At 45.0% G+C, this 24,262-nt stretch overlaps 1 protein-coding gene across 1 annotated transcript in view; it reads right to left on the reverse strand.

Annotated features, from left to right (window-relative positions):
* The window catches only part of Arhgef37 (Rho guanine nucleotide exchange factor 37), a 38,614-nt gene extending 15,524 nt beyond the window's left edge, over positions 1–23,090 (reverse strand). Inside the window, exons 1-6 of the mRNA XM_051200730.1 lie at positions 22,928–23,090; positions 12,377–12,573; positions 11,339–11,462; positions 8,366–8,513; positions 1,844–2,043; positions 144–274 (exon numbers count right to left, since the gene is read on the reverse strand). Coding sequence (XP_051056687.1) covers positions 144–274; positions 1,844–2,043; positions 8,366–8,513; positions 11,339–11,462; positions 12,377–12,562 — 789 coding nt within the window. The 5' untranslated portion in view covers positions 12,563–12,573; positions 22,928–23,090. The remainder of the gene's footprint in view (positions 1–143; positions 275–1,843; positions 2,044–8,365; positions 8,514–11,338; positions 11,463–12,376; positions 12,574–22,927) is intronic.
* Positions 23,091–24,262: the final 1,172 nt, after the last annotated feature.

Here is a 24,262-nt window from a genome sequence, read left to right on the forward strand (position 1 = left end):
CCTATGAGCAAAGAAGCCCCCAATACTGGCTCTTGAGAATCAAGTGGTGTGCCTCATCGTGGTCCCTCACTCCACTGCCTCACTTCCCTAAGGTACCTCACCCCGCTTTCATCCCTGCATCTTCCCAACCAGCACACACTCACCCTGGGTACTAGCCCTGCCTCCTGCTTCAGCAGCTGGCTCAGTCTGGTGGTCTTCTTGGAAAGAGTGTGTGTGTTGATGCGGGCCAGCCGCTCCCGAAGGCTCAGCTGCTCCACCTTGGTATACTTTAAAGCTGCCATGACATGGAAGAAAAGGCATTGTAGGTGACTGAGGCTGACCCAGGAAGCAAGCAGCCCCACATTCTCCTGACTTGGCACTCTGCTCTACCAAGTTATATCTAGCAGAATGGTAAGCCCCAGGGAAAAGCCAGTACTTGGGTCCTCTTTGTCCCAGGTATGAGTCCTGGCTGAAGAGTGTTCTGCCTGCTGTGCTTTAACAGGTCACTACTCCGTGGGGCCCCAGTTTTCTGTAAAGTGAGGACTCCTTCCTATCTTGTAGGGTTGCTGGGAGATATCTTACACCTAAAATAGTATGTGTAAAGGGACATTTTTCTGCAGTTCCCCAGCCAGTATTATCAAGGCAAACCAAAACCATATTTCCCTCTCCCCACTCAGCACCTCTCCCCTCTCCACATGGATGAAAAGACAAGCATGGAAGAAAACATGAAGACCTCAGGCCTACGTTTGAAACCTAACTCTGTTTCTTACAGTCCAGTGACTACAAGCAAATTCTACACACTGTTCACCCAGCCCAGAAGTGGGACTAATTGGGCTGACCTCAGCAGTTGCAAGGATCAAATAAGATACTGAAATAAAAAGGATAGCAGAATTAGCCTTAAAAACCATATACTTAAGGGGGGGGGTGTTAGCACACACCTTTAATCCCAGCACTTGGGAGGCAGAGGCAGGCAGATCTCTGAGTTTGAGGCCAGTGTGGTCTACAGGGTGAGTCCCAGGACAACCAAGGCTAAGCAGGAGAAAAACTAAAAACAAACAAATGCTGGATTTATATATGTTCATGGAAGTATCACACTCTGTCCCACAGATATTTGTGAATGTAAGGTAATTATTTTAAAAGGAAATGTGAGGGTTAGAGGGCTAGAGAGAAGAGCACTGGCTATTCCTCCAAAGGACCTCCGCTTGGTTCCCAGCACATGCACGGTGGCTCACAACCACCTGTAACTCTGCTTCCAGAGAACCTGACACCTTCTTTAGGCCTCCAAGGCAAGTATGTAGTGTTCAGACATACTGTAGGCAAAACATCCACACATCCACACAAAATAAAAAAAAAAAAAAGATGCTTTTTAAAAGAAATCAACATGAGCTAAATTTTCATTATCATGCTCTTAGTGGGCAGCTGCACTTCTTGACCCATGGTTGCTGCTTCATTTTGCAAACCTTTCTAGTACAGCAACTCAAGAGGTGAATGCACCTCACTTTATACACACCACTTTACCTCCAGCTGTGATAGGGATTAAAGCCAGGGTCTTGCCAGGTGGTGGTGGTGCACACCTTTAGTCCCAGCACTTGGAAGGTAGAGGTAGGCAATCTCTGTGAGTTCAAGGCCAGCCTGATCTACAGAGCTAGTTCCAGGGCAGCTAGGGCTGTTACACAGAGAAATAAATAAATAAACATAACAAAACAAAAACAGAAAACCAGGGCCTTACACATATTAGACAAGCCCATCAGCTGACCCCACCCCAGCCAGTCCCACATCGTTTTCATTCTAGATGAATCAATCTCAGGATGAGTTTTGGAACTAGAAATGCTGCCCCGTACACACCCCTAAACACAATCCTTACCTACTTCCTTTCGCGCCTTGTACTCGTTGATATTGTTGTTCACGTCCTGGAGGGCAGAGGTGGCTCTCTGAAGGACAGGGTGGGCACTGGCATCCAGGGGTGTGTTCTCCAGGATTTTCTGCAGCAGCAGGGGGTACTTGGTAATCCTCTGCAGAGGAATTACAAGCAAGAAACTGAGACCTGAAGGTCCAGCCTGCGGGCTGAGGGAGAAGGTTGCTGTTAGGCAGGTAAAAACCATCCTTTAGGGGACTGGGAGGCCCAGCTCTGTCACTAGCTCAGTGTGTGTTATCAGGGTCCTTTCTGTAACTTACAGAGTCTAGATATTAGACAGACAGAGTCATTCCTGAGCTTTGGCTCCCAGTCTGTACAAAATCCAGCGCACTATCAGCTGTATTCACAATCTCAATAGCAAACATGGCTGACCACACCCTCTTCCTTGGCCCCCGTGTCCAGTGTCTGTTAGAGCATTCTGGGGACCTCTCTCCACATGCTCCCTTGATGACCTCATGTGGTCCTATAGCCTTCAATATACCCCCAAGCCCCCATTTCCATCTCTGTCTCCTCTCCAGGGCCCCAGACTCATATACTCAACTGCCCTCAACTGTGACTTCTTATCTCTTGTCAGATAATGTCCCAAGAACAACTCCCAGAGGTCATCCACTTGATATTTTACTCAACAAAATAGGTTGTTGCTCTTAAAAGGTTTGAGAGCCAGTGGGTGGCTCAGCAGGTAACTGTGTTTACCTCTGAGTCAGAGGACCTGAGTTCAAGCTCCAAAGCTCACATGGTAGAAAAGAGAACTGATTCCCCCAAGTTGTCTTCTGGTCACCACATACATACATGCGCACACACACAGAGACACACACACATGCACACACACGCGCACACGTGCACACACACGCACACACAAGCACACACACATGCACACACGCACACACATGCACACACACACACATGCTCATGCACTATATAAATATAAGTAATAAGTGTAAAAATTTTAATCTAAAAATGCTTTGAAAACCATGGGAACATAATTTTTAGAGTATATGGGGTAAAACCAGAACTTCATTTAAATAGTTTAGCATAAAAATAAAGCTACTGATATGCTCTTTCTCATTTAAAGTGGTAGGTGTGAGAATATTCACCGAATCACCCTTGGTTTCTGTAAGTTTGGAATTTTTATTAGAAAATGTTCTTTGAAAAGCACTGGGGGGTGGGGGTGGGGCTTTCACACTTGGGTGAACAACAGACTCTGACTGCTGGGTGTCTGGAGTTTCATCAGGGCTCCCCAGGTCAAGAGCAACTGGGGAGCGACCCCTGAAGGTGCGTAGAATTCCAGCCCCTAACCTTCTCTTTGTGGCTCCTACAAGACTTGAAAATGCTCCTAGGCGGCCAGCACCCTATAATGGAGCCCTCGGCTCCTTCCTAAGGGAAAGAAACTGCTCAGAGGCTAAGAATAGACATGGCAGGTGGGAGCCCTGACACTGTGCCCTCTCTGTCCATCTGCTCTCCCCAAGGGTGTCCTGAGCTCAGATAACTGTGGGCAGGCATTTTGGAAACTCCATTCTAGGCTGACTGACATTCCATGAGAAAGAGCCAGCTGCCTCCCAGGGACAACTGTCACCACAGCACAAATCAGAGGCCAGGGGCCCTGAAAGAGATGACTGTGTTCTTTTTTTTTTTTTTTTTTTTCAATGTTACCAAGCAGCCAGTGCAAAATGATGGAAGCCACTCACATCTGTAGCCTTCTTAAAGGAACTCGGAAGAAAACTGTATGCGGCCTCTCACATAGACGATAAGAACAGAATGGTAGCCTGGGAGGCAGGGCGGGGGGGGGGGGGAGTGATAAGAGAGAGCGTCTTACAGTCTCTGGGGATTGTCACTGGCTGAGATCTTGGACAGCTGGGCAATTTTCGAAATACACAAATTCTTTGCTCCACCAACCTCAGCCTAGACAACATCTACCCACAGAAACCTTGGCACAAGCAAACTAGGATAGACATCAGCAAGTCCATGATTTAAAAAAAAAAAAAAAAAATCCATCAGAGAGATACCTTGCTCAGCCTAGACACAGGGATGTGGGGGTGGAGGGGTGCCTTGGTCCTGCCTCAAGGAGATGATGGGACAGACTTAGTAGACTTCCTAGGGGAGGCCTTGCCCTCTCCATGGAGCAGATGGGAAGTGGGAAGAGTAGGAGGAGTGGAGGGAGGGGGAACTGGGATTGGAATGTAAAAAATAAATTAATTCAAAAAGTATTCTTTGAGAAAAAAATCCATCAGCCAGGCGGTGGTGGCACGTGCCTTTAATCCCAGCACTCGGGAAGCAGAGACAAGTGGATCTCTGTGAGTTTGAGGCCAGCCGGGTCTACAGAGCGAGTTCCAGGACAGGCTCCAAAAGGTTCAGAGAAACCCCATCTCCAAACAACAACAACAAAATTAATAAAAGAATGGGTGAATAGAGTCTGTGAGTTGTCCTGGAAGGAATTACTCACACTGTCATGAGACAATATTCACAGCTACAGTTAAATGAAAGTTCTTGAATAGCATAAAATGCTCTTTAGAAACACCACCACCTCCTGTCTGCTTCTCTGCCTGCCTCTGTTTCCTTCTGTAACTATACAGAAGGAAACTGAACAGAAGATGGTACCCCTCAGCCAATGGAGAATGGACTTCATGGATTTGAGTATGGTTTGAATATTACTTTTATATTTAAAGTAAGCTGATAAGGGAAAATAGAGGTTGTTTTCCTTGTGCAAACACTGCTGTGCCAGGCAGGCTCCTAAAACTTTGGCTTCCAGGGCTGATCCACCTCTGCCAAGCAAGCCTCCTTTCCCACACCACTCTGCAAAAGGTCCTTCCCAACACAGAGCTCCCTGCCTGGTCTATTTCTGTCCTAAAGAAGGTTATTCCGACTGCTAATCCAATTGAAGGTGAAGGTGTCGGTACCCACTCTGAAATCACAGGGAATCTCAAGGGCCGTCTTACTTTTCTCCTACTGTGATAAAACACCATGACCAAGGCAACTTACAGAGCAAGAAATTTGATTCAGGGCTTACAGTAGGTGTAGAGTAGAATCCGTGGTGGCGGAACAAGGGCATGGCAGCAGGAAGAGCCCAGAGCTCACACCTTGAGGCACAAGTTGGAAGCAAACAGAGAGCGAACTGACAATGGCAACTCCCTGCATGCAGACCCGTGCTATAGAGCAGAGCTTGGGAGCCTCACATGAACACTTAGAGCCTGAAGGGCCTCAAAGTGTATTTTCAAGAACCAAAATATGTCTGTGATTCTCAGACATTGTCAAGTCATAGGACACAATACTGGTCTTTTTATACACTACCTTTGATACATACGACTCGGGCTATTTGCAAGGATATCATCCATTCTCATTTCCCTACCTCCCTGGAGGTGAACCACAACACTATCTTTAGTGCCTCATACACAAGGAAGTCAGGGCTGCCTGCCCTGTGGGTTGCTATCCTTGGGTATACTCGCCCTCTGCTCCTTCGTTTTCTTGTGCTTCTGAAGCAGAACAGCTTCAGGACTTTCTTTCCTGACCTCCAAACTAATACTACACATAGAGGCAGCTAATTTTAGAGTGCTTCCTCCTAGCTTCGGGAGTTGTGGTGCCTCAATGCACACTGAAACCCACATTACTAGAAAATGTTTTCCTCTTCTTCCTCCTTGATGGTCAAAGTTACTGTTATATTGACTTTTTTTTTGTGTGTGTGTGTGTGTGTGTGTGTGTGTGTGTGTGTGTGTGTGTGTGTGTGGTCCATTTTCCAGGACTGTAGCATAATAAATACCCTTACTGACAAGACTGAGAACTGCAGTGTGACACAGTTCCTGCCTGGCTGAGATGACTAGAATAGCTGGGACATATTTAGTGTCCCTTGTGCCATGTGTCTATGCTCCACCAAGTGCTGTTAAAGCTCCCATCAGACCCATAAGGAAATTGGGTTTGAGATGTGAGATGGCTCCAGACCTGCAGAAACAGGACAAACAGCAGCCTCATTGCTATCCAGTAATTGCATCTAGCAGGCTAGACAGAACTGAACACATGGGAAATGTCTCACCTAAGTTTCTGCTGCTTTGGAAACATGAGAGGCTCTGGCCAGAGGGGACTCACATTCCTATATGTGACATATATAGATGGTTTGCCAAGGAAAATGGCTTCAAATGTTGCATTTCCTGTGACTTTGAAGCCCCCTCAACCAATGCTTTTCATTTCCCTAGTCCCCTCTGGACTAGGCTATAAAATGACCAAGAATTCCAGTGGTTTGCCCTCCCCGCTTGCACTAGAGCCCTGTGGCCATCAAGTGAACAAAACAGCTACAAGAAGCACACAGGCCATATCCCCAGACCTGAGCTGGCTCTGTGTCTCACTCAGATATTTGGAGGAGTCCAGCAAAATGAGCAATGCCAACCTGCGTTTGATGGCAGATACACAGGAAGGCTCAGCCAGGAGCAAAGGGCTTATTTGCTGAGCCCAGCTAAACTGATATTGTGCAGAAGTGTAAGCTAAGTTAATGTCCTATTTTTAATATTTTTGCATTTATTTGTGATGTATGTATGTGGGCATGTGTGAGCCACAGCACATGTATGTGGTCAGAGGACTTGTCTTAGGGTTTCTATTGCTGTGAAGAGACACCATGACCACAGCAACTCTTATAAGGAAAACATTTAACGAGGTCTGGCTGGCTTACAGAGGTTTAGTCCATTATCATCATAGTGGAACATGGAGGTATGCAGGCAGACATGGTTCTGGAGAAGCAACTGAGAGTCCTACATCTTGCCGGTACTCAAGTATGAAAGTCTCAAAAAATGTAAAAATTTTTAAAAGAACTATTAAATTTGTGATAGAAGGCAAAAGGTAAGATAGGAATCAATAATAAAGAAATCAAATAAACAATGAGAAATTTGTTTTGTTTTGTTTTGGTTTTTGTTTTTTTTTTTTTCAAGACAGAGCTACTCTGTATAACTCTGGCCATCCTGGAACTCACTCTGTAGACCAGGTTGGCCTCCAACTCAGAGATTCACCTGCCTCTGCCTCTGCTTCCTGAGTGTTGGATCAAAGGTGTGCGACACCACTGCCTGTCTGTTTTCCACACATACATTTTTAAAAGATGTATCTATTATGTATACAGTGTTCTGCCTGCATGTGTGCCTGCATGCCAAAAGAGCACCAGATCTCATCATGGATGGTTGTAAGCCACCATGTGGTTGCTGGGAATTGAACTTGAGGCCTCTGGAAGAGCAACCCGTGCTCTTAACTGCTGAGCCATCTCTCCAGCCACAAATTTTTAATATAGGAAAGGAAACAGAAAAAATCACAAGAAAATATCCATAAAAGACTCTTAAATGTCCAAAAAAATGGCCAACTTGTTATAAGATAAATGCCAAATAAAGTCAGACAGATGAGTCCTGTCCTGACCTAACCCTGACCTAACACTGCTCCAGAAAGTCTGTGGGAGACAACAGACATCTACTGCTGACAGGACTGTATACACAGACACCTTTACAGGGGAGGCAATTACCCATACATATCTCCTTCAATCTGTCCATCCCAATCCTGAAAAGTGTACCTTGTGGCAGAATAAAATGACTATGGATCCTGAAAAAAAGGCGGTGGCCCACTTATAATATTGAGAGAATGGAAACAAACAAAATGTCTACCCACAGACATGGGTCATACCATCAGGCTTGACCACTTCATGGAAGAGGTGCTGAGGGTCAAATGATGAGGAATGAGATGTGTTTAACAGGGAGGACCTCCAGGAAAGAGATAGAAGTTTACCCAGGTGGTAGTGCACACCTTTAATCCCAGCACTCAGTAAGCAGAGACAGGCAGATCTCTCTGAGTTTGAGGCCAGCCTGGTCTACAGAGCAAATTCCAGAACAGCCAGGGCTACACAAAGAAACCCTGTCGAGAGAGAGAGACAGAGAGAGAGAGAGAGAAAGAAGAAGAAGGAGGAGGGAAAATAAGGTTAGATATTTGTAACCATTGTGTTTGTAAAAGATAGAAAATAAGAGTATATATTTGTAAGATTATATATTTGTAACCATTTGTGCATGCAAAAGAGGAAAAATAAGATTAGATATTTGTGGGCTGGAGAGATGGCTCAGCTGTTAAGAGCACTGCCTGCTCTTCCAGAGGTCCTGAGTTCAATTCCCAGAAATCACATGGTGGCTCACAACCAACTATAATTAGATCTGGCGCCCTCTTCTGGTGTGTGGGTATCATGCAGGTAGAATACTGTATACATAATTTAAAAAAAAAAAAAAAAAAGATTATACATTTGTAACCACTTGTGCATGGGAAAGAGCACTAGCTACAAAAACTCCAAACAGACTGCACAGGCACACAAGGAAGATGTGGGCCTTGTTTGAGACCACTGAGGTGTGAGCACTGCTAGGCAGTAGGGCCTTCCAGACTGACAGAGGCCTGGCTGCTGGCACAGGCCTAAAGCAGCCTGAGCAGACCCAGGCAGGGTCAAGACTTGGCTGTTCTGGATGTGTTACTTACACTGCTGCTTCGATGATGCCCTGGATGGACTTCTGTAGTTCTGGCTCCTTCTGGTACTCCTTGACCAGCAGCAGGGCCTGGTCGTAGTTGGCACAGTAGATTTTATAGACTTGTTCAAACTCCTCTTGGAATTCTAGAAATAAGTTACCTGATGGCAAACAAACAGCAAGAGTTATCAAGGGCAAGTACACATGTCCTTTGCTTGGAATGGTAGGTAGGGCCTACATAGTGACACGCTCTATGCTAAGGCTGCCAGCATGTCACTATGTACAAGAAACTTAGCCTTCCTGTATTCCTGCCTCTGTTTTTCATCTGTTTCATAAAGTCACTGTGTGGGTGAGTAGCAGTCCAGGTTTTTTTGCTTTTGTTTTTTTAACAGTCTGGGCTGTCCTGCTGTCCTGGAACTCACTTTGTGGGCCAGGCTGGCCTCTAACTCACAGAGATCCACTTGCCTCTGCCTCCCAAATTCTGGGATTAAAGACGTGTGCCACCAATGCCAGGTTCTTAAACTGTAAGTCATGACCCCAGGTGGGGATGGCTGCAGACCTGAATGTGGGGTCTGGGAAAGTTTGGGAGGAGTAAAAGGTTTCCAAATGCAGGACCCCCAAGACTAGTTCTAAAGCAGCCCTATAACGGATCTGAGGTGTTTCTGGGCACACCCACCTGTGTGGCATCATGAAACATCACTGCACCCTTGGTTCTGAACACATAACAGTCCTACTTTGCCCATATCACCAACTCCAGCGAACACTGCCTGCAACAGCTTGGCTCAGACTAGAGACTACTTCATGATAGTTGCTGCAGTGCCCTCACTGTATATACAAGAGACAGAGAATCAGGGCTAGAGAGATGGCTCAGCAGTTAAGAGCACTGCCTGCTCTTCCAGAGGTCCTGAGTTCAATTCCCAGCAATCACATGGTGGCTTACAACCATCCATGAGATCTGATGCCCTTTTCTGATCTGTAGACATATATGCAGGCGGAACACTGTATGCATAATAAGTAAGTAAATCTTAAGGAAAAACAAAAACAAGCAAACAAACAACAGAATGTTTAGTTCTGGAAAACAAAGATCTGTGAAATTTTTTTACTATCATTCCACATGTATTAGTATTGGGTGGCTCACAAACACCTGTAACCCCAGTTCCTGAGAATCCAATGCCCTCTTCTGGCCTCTGGGCCACCTGAACACAAGTGACATCTACACACAGAGATACACATGCATACACATAAATAAAAAATCAAGATAAGTAAATAAAATTTGCCACTTGACTTGTGTTTCGTTTTTACAAATCGTGTTTCATTTAGAAAATTTGGCTTTGAATTAGGACAGAACTTGCAACAATTTTTAAAATGACCCTGAATACTTCTGACAACCTTTGACCTGTTTGCCTCTGCCTCTTGAACGCTGAGGAATCTTAACAATTGATGTGTGCCTGTTCTAGTTTCAGTATTCATTTCCCCATGATCAGCAGGTTGAACAGCCTCACATATTAATGGAGCATTAGACATTGTCATGCCCTTTCTAATTAAAATGTTATTTTCGTCATGCTTTAAAAATATCACTCTTCTGTCCTACAGTTAAATTGTGTCAAACATTTCTTTAAAGAAGAAGAGTGTGTTGAATATATGAGGACTTTTCTTGCCATGGTCATCATTCCCCGAACAATACATATTATGTTATTTTTATACAAGGGACTTACTTGAGCACCTGGGGGGGGTGTGGCATGTCATGGAAAACCATCATTTACAGATACCAAGGGATGATTATGTGTTATAAGAATCAAAGTGAAGGAAAATAAACATCAAGGACTGGGCGGTGGCTGGGAGGAGGGTGTCTATTTTGAAGAAGGCTTCCACAGATAATATGACCATCTACCCGGACATAGCCAGCCCCAGGAAGCTCGGGGAAGGGGCAACTCCCAAGCCTGTGGATGGCGATGGCAAGGCCCAGAGTCAGGTAACTCTGGCCTGAGGACAGCCACAGACCCTGCTGTCTGGAGCAGAGGCATGAAGGGGAGGGGACAAATGGGACTCTAGAGCCAACTTGCATGGGGCATCAGAGTAAGTGGGGTGCAGCCAGGCACCCTGCTTGTTTCCCAATGGTGGCAGGAAGCTGTGGAAGTAGTTTGAGCTGGGGGCTTCACGTCCGTCAGCTTCACTTCAAGAGTGCCTACAGCAAAGGTAGAAGAGCACGGAGAAGAGGAAACAGACCTGGTGCAATATCCTAAAGTGTTCTGGGTCTTTAAATATGAAGCCAGTTACTTACAGGGAGCAGGTAGAATGGGATAAGAGACAGAGAAGACAGCTTTACCAAAAATAAGGTTCTGGTGGGGGTGTTGCTAGGGAGTTGGCTCAGTGGTTAAAAGCAGTGACTGTTCTTCCAGAGGACCAGGGTTCAATTCCCAGCACCCACATGGCAGGTCACACCTGTCTGTAACTCCAGTTTCAGGGTATTCAATATCTTCACACAGACATACATGCAGGCAAAACAAGAATGTTTTCTATAGGCCTAACAGTGCTTTAAAAAAAATCTATTAATTAAGAAAAATTAGGGGTTAAAGAGATGGCTCAGCAGTCAAGAGCAATTACTACTCTTCTAGAGAACTGGATTCAATTCTCAGCACCCACATGAGGGCTCACAACCACCTGCAACTCCAGTTCCAGATGATTTAATGCCTTCTGGACCCAGCAGACACCAGATACTCAAGTGGTGCAAAAACATGCATGCAGGCAAAAACACTGATGTTTATAAAAGATAAAACTAAATCAGTACGGTGTTGAGACTAAACTAGGAGGCACTGTGGTTTCAACACACCCTCCCAAGTTCATGTCTTACAAGCTTACTCTACCAGGGCCCTGGTGCCTCTGACAAGCCCAACTCCCCTTTGCTACATTTCTCTGGAGCTCTGGAGCACAAGCAGAGGACAAAGCCAAGAGAAAGCAAGGGCATTAGCACAGGACTTCTGCTTACCAATCAGGTACGTTTGTTCCTCTTCTCTGCAGGCTGTCTCCTGCAACCCCTGAAGGAATCTGCCACTCACTTGGATGATGTCATCAATGTTCGAGAACAGGATGTCCAGATCTCTTGGTGGCAGCTGGAAGCAACACAAAAGGCTGGAGATCTGATAGGGAACAGCCCTGAGCATTAATGCTGCCTAGGGTCCTACTGCTCTTGGAAAGGCTGACTATCCAAAGAAATGTTTGTAAAGATTTGAGACTCTTGTGACTTAGGTCTCCTCATTAGTCTACAAGAAAAGGAGACATCAAGTCCAGCATGGCTCTGGGGTCGGTGGGTGGGGGTTGCAGGTAGGCAGGGGTTAGTGTGTTGTGATTTGAATGTGATTTGTTCCCATAGGCTTATGTGTTTAAACACTTCCCCAATTGGGGGCATTATTTGGAAAGGTTATGGGACCTTTAGGAGGTATGCCTTGCTAGAAGAAATAGGTTCTCGGAAGCTGACTTCAATATTTACAGCCTGCTTATTTCTCCTTTTTTGCCTATCCAATAGCTCATTTAATTCAACACTTTCTCCTCTTGCAGAGGACCCAAGCTCCCAGCGGCCACATGGAGCTCACAACCATCTGCAACTCTGGCTCCTGGGATTCCCACATCCTTTCTGGCCTTCTCAGGCACCAGGCAAACAAAGGGCAGTCATGAACATAGCACACACTCATAGGCATACAAATAAATCTTAAAAAAAAATAAACCATAAAACCGAGTAACAAAAGAATACAACAATGATATTTTTATACTGTTTTAAGTAAGTTTACTATTTTATGTTGTGCTATATTCACAGCTATCTTTGGCTTTGTATTGCCAATAGGCTACAAGTTAGACACATCTAAGTCATTCAAGGCCTTGCTGAATGTCTCATGGCCAATAACTAAAGCTGGTCAGGCTCCCACCCACCAAGGGGCCTTTTCAACAAGCCCACACAGGAACAATGAGAGACCTTGGAGGCCGCCCGCACCTGCTCCTATGAAGTAGATGGTAGGGTCTGCATCAGTACCTGCTGTAGGCGGCTCCTGATGTCAGAGGCACACACTCGGAGCATGTGCAAGTAGGAGACCTCTGTGTCGATGAGCTCTCTGATAGCCAGCCTCTGATGGAGCAGTGATCTGTCCTCAGAGCCACTGCCCTCTGGCTCAGGACTGTCCGACTTGGAGGAGGGCTCATCTGCTCCAAAATCAGCCATGCCCACGGGTTCTGGGGAAAACAAACCAAACCATTCACTTATAAGGTAGGTCCTCCTCACTGAGTATCCTAGGAAATGCTGCCCCTAACTTGAAGACTACTCATCAAGTGGCCTGAAGCATTATTTGCAAACAGAGTCAACTGTTCATTAAACAATCAATGAACTGTTGGTATTTGTGGGCAGGGTCTCCGCAATAGGAAAGGACAAGCAACTCGGCTCATCTCTGACATTTGAAATTCACTTCCCAGGACTCAAGTCAATGTACTTTCTTTAAATTTGTTTTATCTCTCCCCCCCCCCATCCCCTGCACCCCTGTTTGACCCAGAACCATTTATTCATTTATTTTATATATTACCATGCCCATGTATATTCATGTATTCTGATCACATTTTCTCCTGATAACCAGCAACCCTTCCCTTCATGTCCTCCCTTTTGTTGCTATATGAAACCTAAGACCCCACGAGAGAGAGAAAGCCTGTGATACCTGTCTTTCTGAGATCCACTTAACGTGATAGCCCCAAGTGGATCTGTTTTCCCGATAGATGACCCAACTCCATTCTTCCTTAGGGCTAAAAAGAAATCCTGCAGTATCTAAAGCACGCCATTCCTGGGTTGGTAGACATGCAGCTTGTTTCTATAACTTAGCTACCGTGGAAAGTGCTGCAGTAAACACTGATGTTCGCATATCTCTGGGAGGTGCAGACTCAGAGTGTTGTTGGTGATGCCCAGGAGTGGCATAGCTGTTGACATTTCTTTTGGATGAGCTAAGTTTTCTCCCCTTTGCTCCCCATGGTTCCTGGCTCCCACCTTCAGTCACAACAGAGAGCCCTTGGCCGGGTGATTTTCTTTCTTTTTCCTAGTTTGGTTTTTTCAAAACAGGGTCTTCCTTTATAGTTCTGGCTGACCTAGAACACACTATGAAGACCAAACTGGTCTTGAACTCAGAAATCCTGCTGCCTCTGCCTCCTGAGTGTTGGGATTAAAGGCATGCACCACCATCTCCAGTTTTTCCCAGGACCATCGCTGCCATATTTGTCCAGGATGTGCTTCTGGGTTTAAGTCCCTGAAGCAAGCTGTGGTCATGGCATTCATTCCCTGATACCCACAGCATCCATAGTTCCCTCCTGCTCACCCTCACGGTCTCCTCCTGCCAGAGCAAAGGTGGTCATTGCCTATACACCCCTGTGCTTCTACAGCAGCTGTGCCTCTCCCAGCCTCCACCCTCCAGCGTTCCTCCCTTCTAAGCACATTCCTTCGAGTCTGAAACCCCTACCTACTCATTGTCTCTAGATTTTAAAGCCATATAAAAAGGGCGATCATATGAACAAGATGACTCGAAAAATCTTTCTACTACCAAACACTTGGAGATGCCAAAACGGATCTGACTTTAACTGTAGAGCAGGCTTACAAAAGCATGAGGGAAATCTCCAGGGAACTAAATCAGAGCAGGGGTGAGTGAGCTGGTGTCATTGTGGCCCACAGTGGAGGGGTACAAAGAAATGATCCAGGCCAATCTCAGCCAACTGGGAGTTTACCAGGAAACAAGTTCCTTCAGTGAAACAATGAGTCAGGGGAAAACTCACCCACCAAAGAAATAAATCAAGAAAGAGAAAGATGGAGAATGTTGATTGGCATGCTGGAGAGCCAAAGGAATCCTCAGGGGAGGGGAGGGCTCTATACAAATAGAAAACAGTCAGGACTAGAGAACTTCAGAAGATTCAAAAAAATGTTGAGAATGGAGTTATTAAGTTAGCATAGACTTTGGTGTTTAGTTGGGGGCATTTAACCAGATATTCCATATAAAACTAAGAAACCAAGAGAACCAAAGAAATTTATAGCAATGTTTGTGCAGAAAACATAAGAGACTCTTGTCCCATTTCTGGAGGAAGAAACAGGGGGAGTGTGAAAGTTGTCAGGCCTGGGGACAAATGTGAGCCAACTTGTCAGCCCAGGTTCCATTTTTTGTTTGTTTGTTTGGTTTTTGATTCTCTGCTTTGGTTTGTTGTTTTGAGATAGGATTTCTCTGTGTAACCTGGCTGTCCTGGAACTCACTTTGTAGACCAGGCTGGCCTCAAACTCACAAAGATCCACCTGCCTCTGCCTCCCAAATGCTGGGATTAAAGGTGTGCACCACCACCACCCAGGCCCAAGTTACATTTTTTATAACCTTGACGCAAACTGAAAGTTAACTGGAAAAAAAAAAAGAGATTTTTTTTCAATTTTTCTGTAAATTAATAATAATAATAAAACAACTTAAGAGCTCAAATCCCCACATAAGAAGCAGAGGTCAGTCTGGCAGTGGTGGAACACACCTTTAATTCCAGCACTTGGGAGGCAGAGGCAGGTGGGTCTCTGTGAGTTTGAGACCAGCCTGGTCTACAAGAGCTAGTTCCAGAACAGCCTACAAAACAACTGAGAAACCCTGTCTCGAAAAAAAGAAAAGAAAAGAAACAGAGGTCAGTGAGGTGTCTCATCGAGTAAAGGCACTTGTTGCCAAGTCTGAAGAGGAAAGTTCCATTCCCAGGACACAAATCATGAAAGAAGGGACCCAACTCTTACAAGGTGTCCTCTGACCTCCACATACACACAGTAAAACCCAAAACCAAAACAAACAAAACAAAAAGTCATGGCAGGGCGTTTTCCTTTTCTTTCTTTTCTAAAATTACCTTATTTTTTAAATTTTAACTCTATTATATATTTTTCCTCTCCTTACTCCCCAGGTCCTTTGTGTATACATTATAGCTTCCAGTTTAGCGTTTTTATAGGGTTCCTGAGTGTGTGAATGAGCTCCTCTCCTTCTGTTTGCTTGTTTTGTCCTGTTCCATTGTATTAGTAGTTTTCCTTTTTTTCCTTATTATATTTTATTTTATTGCCGTATATTTTATTATTATCCCTTAGAAACTTGTTTGTTTTCTAAAGAGAGACAGGAAGTAGGTGGATCCGGATGGGAGGGGAAGTAGAGAGGAACCAGGAGGAGAGAGAGGATATCAGAATCAAAATACAGTTTGTGAAAAACAAATCTATTTTCAATAAGAGGGAAACATAGCATATTCCAAATAGGCATATGACTTGATGGCTCCTGCTCTGTCTTCTTGATCCTAAAAATGATTGTGTGAGAGGGATTGTGGAGGCTTGGAGCCAAGAAAACCTAATTTCAATTGTTTTTCAATTATCTTTGTTGTTGTTGTTGTTGTTTGAGTCAGGGTCTCTTGACTCAGCCCAGGCTGACTTGAGCTCCCATAGAGCCACCCTTGGCTTTGACTTCCTGGTCCTTCTGTCTTTACTTCCCAACCACCAGGGTTACAGGCAACGCCCCACCACACCCAGCTGTGATCCATCTGCTGGCTTTCCATCCTTATTGGGGTCTTAGAAGATTTCATTAGAGACTGTCTTAACAGAGTGCCAGGAACATAATAAGCTCTTGTCTGGTTTTTGCTACTATTTTTTTTTTCTGTTAAACTAGAAAGCTAGTATTATCGTTGGCCAGGTGGATGAAAAGTTGCATTAGGATACTTGCTGATTGATTTGGTTGCAAATTCAGGTAAGTAGAGTCAGAGCTGCTAATTGTGACTAAAATGATTACTGCTGTCATCATCATCATTATCACGGCTAATAAAACTATGAGTTATAACCTGAAATTGCAGCTACTGCCCCCAAAATAGAGCTGAGAGATTGAGAGAGAGACTGAGTGCTGAGGATGTAACTTAATCCAGTCATAATGGAGACCGATACTTTTAGGGTTTTATTTTCACAAGAGCCAATACATTTTTCTTCTCTACCTCCATCTTAGCTTAAGGCTCTCTGAATTGGATTTCTGCCACTTCATTAAAACAAATGGTTTTTTAGCCCTTGAAAGGAAACAGGTCACTGGGAGTCAGCACAAACTAATAAAAGGTTTAAAACACACACACACACACACACACACACACACACACACACACACACACACACAAAACAGGTCATGCCAGACTATCCTCATTGACAGCCAGCTACATCAGTAGATCAAAGGAATGCTGTAGCCCATGTAGTCCAGCAAGCTGGCCCAGCAAGGTTTTGTGATTCTCTCAAGGTAGCATTAAAACAGGGGGGTGGAGGTGGGGAAAGATGTGGTTGTGGAAGCTGGGGAAAAGTTGAGAGGCACATTGAGAGGCAGTCATGTGCACTAAAAAAACTGATAAAACCTGGCACCAAGATGTACTCCCTGGAGCAGTGGTGGCTTGACTGTTAGTGAGTAACCAGCTGATTTCTGAGTGCACTTGAGGCCTGCCCTATAGGAACTGTCAACCTGTCAAAAGTCCATGGCTAGCAAGGCCATAAGCTCTAGTGGGCTACTACTTTTGTTTATTAAATAGACATTTTGTTGAACTTCTTTCTAAATATTTGTTTATACCCATACATTGTTCTCAACCTTGGCAAGAGAAGTTTCTTTTTACAGTGGGTCAAAATTAATGCAGAGACTCATAACTGGTCAGCTGAGGATAAATGACTGTCAGAAACGGGTCATCTGTATCACACTTCTCTTTATCACCTCTGCAGGGATCAGGGATCCGGCAGAAGACTGGGTGGAAAGAGTGTAAGAGCTGGAGGATGGGGTGGGGGTGTGCTGTGAAAAGTTTCTTCTGCACATAACATGCCTGGATGATATGCTTTCAAAAACTCGAAGCAGCTGTGGGTTACCTGCACAAGATGGAGACATTCAACATTCCATCATGGATGGGAGAGGGGATCATGAGGCCTCACTCTTAGTTGAAGAGTTATTGGCAGTTGGGAAGGGGTGTGACTACTGGCAGGTTGCATACTCTCCAGTGGATGGCTTCATACCCATGCACATGCAGGCAGAACTAACTGAGCTCCATGGAGTATTAAAAAGGGGGGATACATAAGGTAGAAAGGGTGTGGGGGTCTAGAGAGAGTGGATAGGGGAGTTAGGTGTGTATATGACTAAGATACATTGTATGCACATATGAAATTGTGCAATAAATATTTTTAATTCTTAGAGAAAAGAACTGGTAAAACTTCTTAGTTCTGTCCTATTTACCAATATCAACTAATTCCTCCATTGTTTCCTATCTCAGAGACCATCTAAGTTCAAATTCCACCATCTTCCTGGGGGAGTGTGACAGACTTCTGACTGTATGCTTGGCAGCAGCATGCATGGTCTTTAAAACGTGACAGCTAGGATTCATCTTTGAGAAATATCTTTAATAGGGACTGGAGAGATAGACAAGTGGTTTAGAGCACTGACTGCTCTTCCAGAGAACTAAGGTTCAATTCCCAGAACCCACAGGGCAGCTCATAACTGTCTGTAACTCTAATCCCAGGGGATAAATACCCCTCCCCTCAGGTATTAGGCACTCATGTGGTGTATAGGCATACATACAGGCAAAAGACTTATACAAATAAAAATAAATAAGATTTAAAAATTGATATAGTTTTAATAAAATCTTAATGGGGAATGAGGGTTGAGCTGTATGCTCAAGGTGGGTTTTATGCTTAGTCTATGCAAGGCCCTGAGTTTGATGCCACACACACACACACACACACACACACACACACTCACTCACTCACACACACACAAGCCCCACAGAACATAAAATCATGACATTGGTCACCTTACTCCTCTACTTAAAAGACAGACGAGGGACTGGGGACATGGTCCACTTCACAAGCTTGGTGACCGACCTTTGATGGGAAATGTCATTCTGTAAATATGTTTCTGGTGTTGGTTAATGAATAAAGCACTGTTGGCCAATAGGAAAGCAAGATAGGTGGGACTTGGAGACTAGGAGGAGAGAGGAAGTTGTAGGGAGGAGATTCAAGATGGAGGACAGAGAGAAGAATGCCAGCCCCTCTCTCCGCTAAAATGAGACCACGTGGAAATACTTAGATTAATAGAAATGGGTTAATATTTAAGACAGAGCTAGCCAATAAGAAACTAGTAACTGGCCAACAGCATTATATCAAATACAGAGTCTCTGTGTGTTATTGGGGGCTTGTGTGGTGGTGGGACCCGACTGGCAGGAAGAAATACCTTACTCATAACAGACCTGAGTTCAATCCCTAGAACCCATGTAATCTGTAATCCAAGCACTCCCATGTTGAGATTTGAGGTAGAGACAGGAAAATCACCTGGAACCTAGGACAGCCAACACTGAGAAGCCACCCTGGGGGTTTCCAGGTATACACAGTCCACAGGCAGAAATAAGAGACCCTGCCTCCCAAAAGTTATATCCTGACCTCCACATATATGCCATGACATTTGCATACATGTTCATGCACACAATAATAAAAAATATATATATTTAAATCTAGACCAATCTTCCTTGACTCCAATGCCCTTCCCAAAGAATCACTCCTGCCCTCAATAACAAATTTACTCTTTTGTGCTAGTTCATTCAACTAAATATGAACTTCGCCAGGGTAGGGGAACGTGTCTCGTTTTTTCACTAACATACTACTTACTGTCTGACCTACCACTATCACATACCATGTGCTGTTAATAAGCTGAATGAATGACATGGATGAACACAAAGAACTATGATTAAGTTACCAGTGACACTTCTGCAAGCAGAGTTAGACTAATATGAGCATATTCTAGTCTTTGGTTCTTCTTGGAAGACATTGAAATCTGTGAGGTCAGAAAGGGAATAGCAAAAAGAAAAAGAAAGAAAAAGAAAGGGAATAGCAATTCCCCTTGAACTTTATACAAAGGGAATGAGATGTTATGGACTCTCTCTGCTGTCTCTCTCTCCAAAAAATCAATTTGCGATCTGACCATGCAGTGGCATGTAGTAATACCTCTTGACTCTTTACAGCTGCATAATATTCTGCTATGAATGTCCATATAGGATATGTGTGTGTGCATATATATATATATATATATATATATATATATATATATATTATGGGTATATGTTTGTCTGTACAATATGATTACCAACATACTGGATAAACAAGTGGTTGTTTCCTGTTACCTAACTTGTTCTTCTGTTACCACAGAGCTGGTAGTAGTAGAATGTTTGGGTCACATGGTAGGGTTCCTTAGCTTACATGGAAATGGTGTACTGGTTTGACATTCCTGCCAGCACTGTGAATTCATCTGCTCTGCTTCCAGCTCACCAAGGGCACAGTCAGTCTTTTTCACTTCTCTGAGGCTGATAACTGTGCACACCCTCTCAAGCACTTAGTTGCCACCCCCATCTTTACATATAAATTATATAATTTAATTAGATTCATAAATATATTTTGGTTGTGAGCCTAGCCTTTAATGGCTGGGCCATCTCTCCAGCCCTAGATTAATAAATGTATAACAAAAGTATACAATAAAATAGCTAAACATAATTTGATTTTACTATATTTAAGTTCTGAATATTGAAATTAGGAAGGAGGATCTTGCTCATTGTAGAAGAACACAGAGGTTATAAAGAAGAGGGTACAGTCCTCCACACTAACCACCGCCCACAGCCCACAGGTGACCATAGGGTATGAGAACCACCAGAAACACACCCCTGTTAAACACAGGATTCCCCTTAGAAGTGGGCTTGGCTGAAGCATTTTAGCAAATATCTAGGAGTTTTTGATGTAAGTGTCCGATACATCACTTCTCGAGAAATTCCGTTCTGCTGGGAATGCAGTCAGTGGGTCTTGGGGAGGAATGGGGGGGACACAGCTGCCATCAAATAAGGAGGAGTCTTTTGCTGAGACAGGAAGCATGTTTGCTATAGTGTCCTCTTAAAAAAGAATTCAACACTCGGGAGGCAGAGGCAGCAGAGCTCTGTGAGTTCAAGGCCAGCCTGGTCTACAGAGTTGGTTCGAGGACAGCCTCCAAAGCAAGCAATACAGAGAAATCTTGTCTCAAAAAAAAAAAAAAAAAAAAAAAAAAAAGACGATTCAAAATGTTAGGAACGGGAGTGGCTGGAGCAACAGGTCAGTTATTTAGAACACTGACTGCTCTCCCAGAGGACCTGGATTCAATCCCCAGCACCCATATGTTCCTTCAAAACTGGCTTTAAAGCCAGTTCCAGGGGCTCTGGTGCTCTCTTCTGGCTTCTGGAGACACTGCCTACATGTGGCATATAAACATACTCACAGGCCATATACACAAAATATTAAAATAAAAGGAAAGAAACAACTGTGAAACAAAGTCATAGCATAAGTTACCAAAATAACCATGTTAAAAAAGACACTGTGAGTTTTTAAAAAAGCAGTGATATAGAGGTGGAAAAAGCAAAGACATCACACACACACACACACACACACCTTCCTTCTCTTTGTAAATACATGAGCAGACAGGTGGTATGTGTCTTAACCCAAATTAAAGAGCAACAGTTATTTGCCCTTTCCTGGCTCTCCTTGGAAGGTTGACAGGTAGAGAAAGGAGGCCATACAGTATTTATTTATTTATTTGTTTGTTTGTTTGTTTGTTTGTTTTAAGAAGAGGTCTTTTTATAGATCAGTGGGTCTGCCCAAACTACATCTTCACAATTCCCAGATCCACAGATTTTAAAGTTCTTCAGTCCCTTAATAAACAAGTACCAGGCTATAGAGTGTCAAGCTCGATAAATGCCATGCTGCTTTGGTGGCAGCACTCAGACACACCCCCTCCCCCTTAGTTGAATAAAAAGCCATTGATTTGAGCTGGGGCAGAATCAAGCAAGGCACTGTTTACCACGGTAATCCGCTGAGCCAAGGGAGATGCGAGCCAGCTGTTGGTGAATCCTGTACCCTGGCAGACATTCAATGAGCCTGTGTGTCTGAACAAGAATGGTGCTGCCAGGTCCCAGTTCATGTCCTCTTCCTTTCATTTAAAAACACACCATAAGGTTCTGGTTCCATTTGAAAGAGGCAAGTGATGCCTAAGAACCATCCTTGTTAGAACATCTGGTAGTTTCCACTTTCAGTTTTGACTTTGGGTCATACAGTGGACAGGGCTCAGTGGTTAAGAATGCTTGCTGCTTTTCCAGAGGACCCAAGTTCAATTCCCCTTGCCAGTGTTATGCAGCTCACACCACCTGTCACTTGAGCTCCATGGGGATAGGAAGGATCTCATCTCAGAGTACCTGCACATACCCACACACAGGCACACACATACATACATATAATTAAAATACATATAAGTATTTAAAAAGTAGTGGAGTACTTCACTGTATCCTTGTTTAAGGTACTCTCACCAGGGTATGTGCTGTGTTTTGTTAGTCACCATCTTGTTGATTTTATTATACTTTCCTGGGTATGGTTTTGTCTTTGGAGTGGTGCATGTGAGTGGGGGCCAGAGGCCCCAGCAGGATGCCTTCCTTGGTCTCTCTCCACCCTATTTTTTGGCAGTCTCCCACTGAACCTGAAGCTCACCTATTTAGCTAGGGTGGCTGGCCCTTTAACTCTGCCTGTCCCCAACCCCTAGAAAAGCCAGACTTTTAAGTGGTATGAGGACTACAATTTCAAGCCCTCATGCTCGCAAGACTCTATCTGTTCGGGATCTCCCCAGTTCCGCTAATATACAGACATGTTAAAGTTTTCCTTTTATTTTACTATGTATACAGCCCAATTCTTTACAGGTCGTTCCTAAATGGCACAGCCTTGTTTGAACTGGATTATCAGCATTGGCCCTTCTGTTAAGCATGTACTACGTGCCAGGTAATCAGGCTTTCCACTCAAAACAACCTGCAGGGCAAGGCACTGGGCCTGGAAAAGGGCGGACTGGGCTTTCCAGTTCACCTAAGAGTGCAGAGGCTGCCTACTGGCCACCGGTCCCCTCTCTACAATGGAACGAACTGTTCTCAGAAGTTCCGCCCGAATGTTCAGCGGACAGCTATTCTGCCGGACCCCTGACCTCCAGAGGGCCAAGAACCAGCACCTGTGCCACGCCACGGGTGCCCTTCTCCACCTCCAGCTGCCTCCTGGGTCCAGTTCTGATACCACTTTTCTAATGTCCCAATTCTCCTTTAATCCATCTCAGATTTCTGACCCTTTCTTCCCTGGTCTTGCCGGTCTACTCAAAAGTATAGTTTTTAAGCCTAGATTCCTCTCCGTCGTTTGAATCCTTCCTTTGTTTTAATGAATGGCTTCTTATGGAAAGTCACCTCGCATCAGACACAGACAACGAGATTAAGAATATATACTGATATATATATTCATTCGCTCTAGCCCAGCTTGCCTTCCTGGACCTGTTTCCCACCCAGAAAGGGGCGCGGTGGAGCCACCTGGATCGGGTGGCTTGAGTTCCTAAGAGGCTAGGCACCCAGCACCTTGGGGCCTGAGATCCGGCCACACCCCGCCTCTCTGCCCCCCACCCGGCGCTCCGCATCTGCCCAGCAGCTGTTTCCCCGCAGCCCTCCTGGAGGCATCCTGACGCCGGGCTGGACTCACCGCGCACGCGCCGCTTGCCCTCCGGTGTCACTCGCACCCTCTGGGCTTCGGCTGTAGGGCCCTGGGAGGCTCCGCTGCCTGCTGTGCACGCGCAGAGCGCGCCACCGCCTTTGTCAGTTGCCAACTCTGAGACCAGGTTGTTTTCTGCATGCGCTCCCTGAGTCACCCCAGCAGCCGAGGGCGTTCCCAGGCCTCGCCTCCGCCGGTTGAGGGCGGGGCAGCTCCGCATCTGCCAATTCACCTTATCCGACTGCTCCCCTCCACCCCCACCCACCCACCCACCCACCCCTGCACTGGGACCACAAACTCGAGGGCCCTCCTCCTGGGAAAGGGTCTCTGTGTGCTGGGACCCGAATCACTGAGCTTGAGGGGCGTGTCTTAGGTTACTTTCTACTGTCGTGATTAACACCAGGACCAAAAGCAACTTGTGGGGAGGACTTAGGTGTCAAGCTCACAGTCTTGTCACCCTCAAAGGAAGCCAGGGCAGGAACTCCTGCAGGGAAGGAAGCAGGTGGCAGGAACTGAAGCAGAGACCATGCTTTCTCCCTAGCCTGTTTTTGTTTTTTGTTCTATTTGTTTTGGTTTGGTTGGTTTTGGGTTTTTTGTTTGTTTTTTTGTTTTGTTTTGGGGGGGTTTCTTCTGTTTTTGTTTTGCTACAAGCCAGGGCTTCAAGCTTTTGAACACCCTCAGGGCTGGGCCCTCCCACAGCAATCGTTAATCAAGAAAATGCCCCATGGACTTGCCTGTAGACCAATCTGATGGAGGCATTTTTCAGTTGAGGTTCCCTCTTTCCAGGTGACCTTAGCTTATGTCCAGTGGACCAAAACCTAAGCAGCTTGGACTTTAAATGTGAGTACCACCTGTGGAGCATCACTGGTTCTTGTCCCAAGGCTCTGTGCCCACAAAGCTGCCAGTTGTTTCTTCTTGGACATGCCGGTGTTTTATTTTGTACCACAGTGAGCGAGAGTCTCTTCTGGGCACGGAAAAATCAGAAGTTAATTTTAGAGACAGTGTCCCCGCTAGCCGTAGCCTCCCGTACTATACATTAAACTTATAGTTGGAAAGCGCAAATTACTGTGAAACCAACAGAACAATCACCAGGATAACCTAAGCATGTGTGTGAAGACGGCACTGACCGGCTCGACCTAGTATTACTTGTCTAAAGACAGGCGCTCACTATGTAGCTGACCTGGAACTCAGTTACCTACACCAGGCTGGTGCCGGACTCACAAACATATGCCTGCCTCTCCCAAGTGCTGGTATTAAAGGTGTGCACACTACACCTGGCCCAGGTTTTGGTTTTTTTGCTTTTTAATAATGCTTTCTTAAACATTT

This window comes from Phodopus roborovskii, unplaced genomic scaffold, assembly GCF_943737965.1.
Source record: "Phodopus roborovskii unplaced genomic scaffold, PHOROB, whole genome shotgun sequence".
NCBI classification, from domain to species: domain Eukaryota; kingdom Metazoa; phylum Chordata; class Mammalia; order Rodentia; family Cricetidae; genus Phodopus; species Phodopus roborovskii.